The sequence below is a fragment of the Callospermophilus lateralis genome, chromosome 5 (genome assembly GCF_048772815.1).
Source record: "Callospermophilus lateralis isolate mCalLat2 chromosome 5, mCalLat2.hap1, whole genome shotgun sequence".
NCBI lineage: Eukaryota > Metazoa > Chordata > Mammalia > Rodentia > Sciuridae > Callospermophilus > Callospermophilus lateralis.
In genome coordinates, this window is record NC_135309.1 from 7545639 (window position 1) to 7554134 (window position 8496).

The 8496-nt window shown below is 36.3% G+C and overlaps 1 protein-coding gene across 1 annotated transcript; it reads right to left on the reverse strand.

The window, feature by feature from the left end:
• Positions 1-3854: 3854 nt before the first annotated feature.
• On the reverse strand, positions 3855-4568 carry LOC143400215 (olfactory receptor 14C36-like). Its single transcript, XM_076857527.2, has one exon. It carries the CDS (start codon positions 4566-4568, stop codon positions 3855-3857), a length of 714 nt encoding a protein of 237 aa, XP_076713642.2.
• Between the last annotated feature and the right edge of the window lie 3928 nt (positions 4569-8496).

The window sequence follows — 8496 nt, forward strand, 5'->3', positions numbered from 1 at the left end:
CATCAGAAGTCTACTACCAACCAAGAAAAGCTCAGGACTGGATGGATACAAAGACAAATTCTACAAGATCTTTAAAGAAGAAGTAACACCAATAGTCTTCAATTTATTTCAGTAAATAGAAAAAGAGAGAGCATTCCCAAATGTATTCTATGAGGTCAATATCATCCTGATTCCAAAAACAGGCAGAGCAGAGACACATCAAAGAGAGAAAACCTCAGACCAATATCTCTAATGAACATAGATGCAAAATTTCTCAATAAAATTCTGGCAAATCAAATACAAAAACATATCAAAAATATCATGCACCAAAATCAAGTGGGATTCATCCCAGAGATGTAAGGTTGGTTCAACATATGAAAATCAATAAATGTAATTCATCACATCAATAGACTTAAAGACAAAAATCATATGATCATCTCAATAGATGCAGAAAAAGCATTTGACAAAATACACCTCCTTCATGTTCAAAACACCAGGAAAACTATGGATAACAGGAACATATCTCAACATCATAAAGGCTATCAACACTAAGCCCCAGGCCAACATCATTCTAAATGGAGGAAATTTAAGGCATTTCCTCTAAGGACTGGAACAAGACACGTATGCCCTCTTTCACCACTTCTATTTAACATTGTTCTTGAAGCACTGGGCAGAACAATTAGATGAAAGAAATTAAAGAGATACATGGGAAAACAAAAACTCAAATTGGCACTAGTGGCTGATAATATGATTCTATACCTAGAATATCCAAAAAGCTCCACCAGAAAATTTATAGAACTAGTAAATAAATTCAGAAAAGTAGCAGGATATAAAATCAACACCCATAAATCAAAGGAATTTCTGTATATCCGTGACAAATCCTCTGAGAAGGAAATGAGAAAAACTACCCCATACATGATAACCTCAAAAAAAAGATACTTGGGAGTCAACTTAATGAAAAAAGTGAAAGAACTGTACCAATGAAAACTACAGAACCCTAAAGAGAGAAATCAATGAAGATCTTAGAATATGAAAAGATCTAATTTGCTCTTGGATAGGCAGAATTAATATCGAAATAACCATACTACCAAAAGCACTATACAGATTTAATGAAATTCCAATCAAAATCCCAATGGTATTCCTCATAAAAATTGAAAAAACAATCATGAAATTCATCTGAAAAATAAGATACCCAGAATAGCTAAAGTAATCTTTAGCAGGAAGAGTGCAGCAGGTGGCATTACTATACCAGGACTTAAACTTAAACAATAGTAACTAATTCAGCATGGTATTGGCACCAAAACAGACTGGTAGAACAATGGTACAAAATAGAGGACATAGAGACTAACCCACAAAATTACAATTATGTAAAGGTGCCAAAACTATGCATTGAAGAAAAGATAGCCTCTTCAAAAAATGGTGCTGGGAAAACTGGAAATTCATACACAACAAAATGAAACTAAACTTCTATCTCTCACCATGCACAAAACTTCAACTCAAAGTGGATCAAGGACCTAGGAGTTAAACCAGAGACCCTGAGCCTAATAGTAGGCCCTAATATTCATCACATGGGATTAGGCCCCACCTTCCTTAATAAGATTTCTATAGTACAAGAATTAAAACTAAGAATCAATAAATGGGATGGATTCAAACTGAAGAGTTTCTTCTCAGTAAAAGAAACAATCTGTGAGGTGAATAGAGAGCCTCCATCTTGGGAGCAAATTTTTACCCCTCATACATCAGATGGAGCACTAATCTCTAGCGCATATAAAGAACTCAAAAAGCTAAACACCAAAATTGAAATAATCCAATCAATATTTAGGCCAAGGACCTGAACAGACACTTCTCAGAAGAGGGTATACAATCAATGAACACATTTATGAAAAAATGTTCATCACTGCTAGAAATTATAGAAAAGCAAATAAAAACTATTCTAAGATTTCATCTCTCTCCTTTAAGAATGGCAGCTATTATGAAGACAAACAACAATAAGAGTTCATGAGGATGTGAGGAAAAAGGCACACTCATACATGGATGGTGGGACTGAAAATTGGTGCAGCCAATATGGAAAGCAGTATGGAGATACCTTGGAAAACTTGGAATGAACCACCATTTGACTCAGCTATCCTTTTTTTTCAGTCTATACCCCAAAGACTTAAAAATAGCATACTGTAGCAAAACAGCCACATCAATGTTTATAGCAGCACAATTCACAATAGCCAAACTGTGGAACCAGGCTACATGCCCTTCAGTAGATGAAGATATAAAAAAAAAGTGGCATGTACACACAATGGAATATAACTCAGCAGTAAACGAGAATAAAATCATGGCATTTGCAGGTGAATAGATGGCACTGGAGAAGATAATGCTAAGTGTAGTTAGCCAATCCCAAAAAACAAATGCCGAATGTTTTCTCTGAAGTAAGGAGATTGACTCATAGTGGGTAGGGAGGGGGAGCATGGGAGGAATAGATGTACTCTAGATAGGGAAGAGGGATGTGAGGGGAAGAGAGGGGGCAAGGAATTAGCAAGGATAAGACAGACGGATGGGAGGGGAAGGGAGGGAGCAGGATGTTAGCAAGGTTGGCAGAATGTGAGGGACATCAGTATCCAAAGTACATGGATGAAAACATGAATTGGCACGAACATAATTTATATACAAAGAGACATAAAAAATGTGCTCTATATGTGTAATAAGAAAGAAAATGCTTTTGGCTGTCATTTATTAAAAAAGTAAAAAATTGTGCTCTATGTGTGCAATATAAATTATAATGAATTCTGCTGTTATATATAACAAATTAAAATTTAAAAAAATAAATAAATAAAACACTACAAGCAACAAAAACAACAAAATGACTATCACAAATAAAGATAGAAGTTTACATTACAAATTCAAGAAAAGTGAGGGGAAATGTAAGAGTTGGCATGACCCAGACACATGTGCCAGATTATCGTCCATTTCTCCATGATTATTAGGACTAAGTTATTAGCACAACACTACAGGAGTAAGATGTGTGGAAGACAAACCATCAGAAAGCTGACATCAATTCATGAACATAATCAAAGACTGGCCCCTGTCATGGCCAAAGAATCACAGGCTGCTGTTTTCTGTGGAAAGATGTGAATGTTGGGACACAGGGTGAATTAACCATTGCCCTCTTTTTACTTCACAGAAAGGAGTCTCTTCTTCTTGCCTGGTCCAGATGGACAAAATTATTACTGTTAAATTCTTTACATTTCGAGAATTGGCGCACGGAGCCCGGTGGAGGGAGTGTATTCCCAGGAAATGTGTGTAGAGTGCCAGTGAGAGTTCGGGAATAAAGAGTTGCTGTTTGAACATTCAAAAAAAATTCTTTACATTTTGGCTACAATTTCTTTAGGATTTGATTTTTTAAATATATTTTGAAAGTAAATAAATTGGCAAATTATGTATCACAGTGTTTACAAGTAGGTTCTACACTGTTCTGAATAAGAGCAAATTATATAAGAATAAATTATCTCCTAGGGTTTTCTTTGGTGTCAGAATTTGATATAAGTAATTGAAATATGGGTTGATTTTTTAAAATACATAACCACAAATGATTTCAGCAAATATATTTAATTATATTTAATCATTAATAGATGCATTGATGAAATTACACATTCTCTAATAGCTCCATGTAAATGATATGGTAAGAAACAGAAAAATAACTTATGATAACTCAGCTTCTAATAATGTAATAGAAAGGTAGACAATGTAACTTGTAAAGCATAAATATGCAGAGTATTGTATCTAATTAAGAACCAAGATCAATGAAATTAGCATGATGCTGAAACGTTATCTTTATTATTTCCCTGAAAATAACTGCCTTTACATTACTCTCCTCACAGCTTCCTTTACCTGTTTATTCCTGAGACTGTAGATAGAGGATTCAGGAAGGGAGGAATCATGGTGTAAAAGGCAGAGAGAACCATGTACTTGAGGGTGTCAGAGGTTGCTGAGGACCTCAGGTACACACCTGAGCCAGAACTGAGGAAGATGGACACCACGAGGATGTGAGGGGTGCAGGTGGAGAAGGCCTTCCCTGGGGCTCTGGTGGGAAATTTCAGCACAGCAGAAAATATGTGAATGTATGACATGGCAATAAAAAGGAAGCAGCCACCACAAATGACCACAGCAGAGACAAGAATAAGGACCACATTACTGGTGGTGTCAGAGCAGGAGAGCCTCAGCAGAGAGGGGACATCACAGAAGAACTGGTGGACCACGTTTGACTGGCAGAAGGACAGCTGGAATGTGTTCCCAGTGTGCACACCTGCATACAGCAGACCACTGAGCAGGAAAGCCAGGGTCACGCGGACATAAAACTGGCAGTTCATGATGAGGGGGTACTGGAGGGGCTGGCAGATAGCAACATAGCGGTCCCAGGCCATGATGGAGAGAATCAAAATCTCTACATATGCACAAAAAAGGACCAAGAAGATCTGCGTTGCACAACCAGTAACTGAAATGACCCAGTTGATAGTGAGAGAGTTGACAAAGGCATTGGGGACAGTGATGGAAATGAAGCACATGTCCAAAATTGACAGGTTCCTGAGGAAGAAGTACATGGGTGTGTGCAGGTTCTGGTCAACAGTGGTGACAGTGACAATGAGAAGGTTCCCTAACAAGGTACCCAGGTAGGTCATTGGGAATACTGTGAAATAGAGAAAACTCAGATTCCAGCCTTCAGGAGAGCCAAGGAGGAGAAATTCAGTTACCATGGTGGAATTGGCCATTTGATGCAAAATCTTGTTGCCTAATAATATAAATAGATGTGAGAGAGAGGAAGAAAAAAATAACTAATACAATTATTTTACATATTCACGTCCAGATTGTTTTCTTGTATTTTGCATTAGCTTTTCCCACAGAGGAAAGGTCACTCTTTTTCTCTGACATTTTTAAACATTATTAAGCATAGTGCAACTCCCAGTGCAGGAGTGGAGGTCTGCAGCCCAAGATCTGTGTGTGACCTTCAGAGCTTTTCCTCAGCTCCTCATCAGACCTCCTCTGACCTCCTGAGACTCCCATGCAGAGTACTAGCAAGCATTGGTCACCTTCTTTCCTGTTTGAGACCTGTGTGACAGTGCGTTCTTTAATGCTCTGTAATTTAGTTACCTCACTGTCTTCCATAAATGAAAGTTCACCACTTTTTTGCCTTTGTATACACACTAAATATTTCAAATTATAATTTATAAATATTTCTGTAGGTATGGTTTCAGAGACTTTATCATCATGAACATAAAAACTCAGACATACTCACCAGACCTGTTTCAGCTCCCCCAGGGACTATTTTTTTTCCCAGTAGATCAGTGTAAGGTCTTTAGATACTGACATTCTACAAAACATCTACTTTTTACCTTAATATATTTTTACTCATTCCTCAGCACCATAAAGTTGAAGATTCCTTTGACTACATAATAATTGTTCCTTTTCTTTTTGACACTTCCCCTTATATACCAATCTTCTTAAAGTTATCATAAGTGTACAGAAAGTTACTGACTGCATACCCTAAAAAGAATGTTTTGCTCATAGTTATAACACTCCTGTAACACCTCAGACTGGTTCAATCCTTTGTCACCAAAATCATTATCTCCTCAGTCCTCTGCAACCTGAGTCCATTTCAGCACCTTGCCAGGTTAACCACACTCACCCTTGGAAAAGAGACTTTCCTGCTGAGCCTGCCTTGCTGCTCCGAAAATGTGTGTGTTCCCCAAGGTCATTGGTGGGTGTCCAGTCTTGTGAACATTACTGTTTATTTCACAGTGTTGGTGAAGTTCAAGGGGTCCTACTTAATCTACCTGAAATCTTTTGCTAGCCCCATCCCCCATTCCTCCCTGACACAAAACTGAACTCAAACTTCAGTGACCTCCTTGTTCACAGCATACCCTGGATCTTGGTGACCGAGCCTCTTTTCTACCAAGACATATTGATTTAGTTTTCCCCATTACTATATACTGCTCTTTAAAGAGGCTAAAATGCAACTTTTTCTCCAAATCCCTTTCTTAGCCTCTAATTTTTCTTATACATTTCTGTTAGTGTTAGAAGTCAACATGTTATTTTACTTTTTAGTAGATCTATATATACTAGTCAACCAAATCACTGGTATAAATTCCTTGATTTTTGAATGTTGTATCATTCATCTTTTTATTCTCTTAGTAGCAAGTAAGTGACTTCATGCATAGTAGTTAATAAAAAATGCAATGTAGCACAATTGACTAACTGCTAACATGAACTAAGATTCTTTATTCCACTAATTTACAAGTGAGTACTTTCTAAATCAGTGGTGCCCATTCTTCACTTCTGTAAGAAATACAGTGTGTGTTCATTTGAAATAACATATCCCCACTTCTGTGCAGAAAGATTTTTTTCAAAGCAGGCAATCTTGACAAATATTTACTAAGGATTTATAATATGGCAAAATCTGATGCAGATACTGAGTTTTAGTAAAAGATTGTTTTTTAAAAAACATTATTTCAGTACTGTGGAGGAAAAAATAAAATGATACATATATAAAAATTTAAATTAACATGAAAACATCTGAATATGATATATGATGAGACTAATAAGGAAACCTGCCAGACTTTTACCCTTTAACCTGGATTCCAGGAGCTACAGGAGCTCCTGTTGATCACCTCAGGACATCTTGTAAAATGCAATTGGACATTAAGATGGGTTCAAATCTAGAAGGTGCATAAAGCTACAAAGACATTTTCTTTCTTTATTATTGTTTTCTACACTAAGGCAAATACTGCCTTTCCATCTCCAATAGAACTTATCAAATTCTCCACAAACCAGTTTGAGTTACATTAATTACTTGATGCCCTCCTTTGTGTGATTTAGGTATGGTTTCAAAAATTCTTCTTAATTTGAATTTCTTTTTTCATGTATCAGTCTTCAAAAACTTCCATTTATGGAGCATCATTCCAAAGTCATGTATAAATACAATAAAATAAATGTACAAAGCACCACCTAATTTTTACAGAGAGCCTCAGATAATTTCAGTAGATTCTAAAGATAGGATGACTTTTTGAACCTGGATTTTCAAAATAAAAGTATGGCTTAGATTGCATAGATTGGCCTTAATATTTTGGTGTGATTCAATTCTACATTCTCATTTAAGGGGCAAAAATGCTTATAGAGGATTCTCTCATAATGACAATAAGTTGAAGATATGAATAACAGAAAGTGTTGGTAGACTTGAGAGTCAGCACAATGTTTGTGAGGAGAACTAGCATGTTTTAACTCCAGGAACATGAAGAGGGACTGCCCAGGTGCTTTCTCTGTAACTGGTAAAAGCTGAGAATTTTCTCTTTTTAATTTCTCCTGATAATGTTTCAAATAATGAATTACATAATGAATAGAGCACTTCAAAACTGCAAATATTACTTGATTTGGAAGACACAAGAATAAATTATTTTCTAAATTATATTTTCCATATTAGGAATTATTGATTAGTGTCTTATAAGGCATTAAAAATGCTGAGGCACATATATTCTGAAAATAAAAATATGTTTCCAAATGTTGCACAACATTATTTTTATATTTATTCCACTGGAATCACACATCCTCATAGTCATACATAGCATATATTTAGTATAAAAACTTAAGAGTACAATTGAAAACTTGGGCATAGTGGTGCATGCCTATAACTCCAGCAGCTCAGGAGGCTGAGACAGGAAGATTTCAAGTTCAAAGCTAGCCTCAGCAATTTTTCAAGACCCTGTCTCAGAATAAATGTTCAATAGGGCTTGGAAGTTGCTCAATGATTAAGCAGCCCTGGGTTCAATCCCTGACACCAAACAAACAAAGAATAAATAATTGAAAACATGTTTTGTGAACAAAAGAAATAAGACTAATATTCAAAATATTTCAAAGAATATTGCCTACTACATTAAATATTTTTCCCATAGTTATTGACTTAGGTGCATGTGTATCAGATATATAAAATCATTCCTATCTACCTATCTATCCTATACCATGTTTTGCATTTCATTCTTATTGTCTTAATGTGAATGTTTTTATTAGTCTTCTATGGAATTTCTGTGCAGACTACTTTGGGCATTATCCAAGTGTACTAATAGTTAAAGTAATCTGAAGAAAAGAATTTTAAACCAACAAGAAGCAACACAAAGAACTATTACACACTTTACTTCCACACACTATGCAGATGTCCCCATGGTCTCTGTGTTTCTATTATAGTGGACGCAATCACAGCGAACATCATAATGCAGTTATAAGGACTCTCTGTGCTTTCTGTGTTCTTCTCAGAATTCACAAAGCTTTTCCTGGGCTACCTGACTCTTTGGATGAAACTGAAATTTGCAGAGCAGAATAATTATGAATCTTAGATGCATTTTGACTCTAAATGCCAAGTACTCACTCCTGAGTGTCACCTGTTCTCCATGATGTTGCAGTACCAAATCTCTCCTTGGCTTCACCCATCCACTGTGTCTGCAGCCAGGGTGGATCTGTCCAGTCAGCCAGGTGCCTTGTGGG

Bases quoted from the DNA above. Each gene is read 5' to 3' on its own strand.
- LOC143400215 (XM_076857527.2), bottom strand. From the start codon at position 4,568: ATGTACTTCTTCCTCAGGAACCTGTCAATTTTGGACATGTGCTTCATT.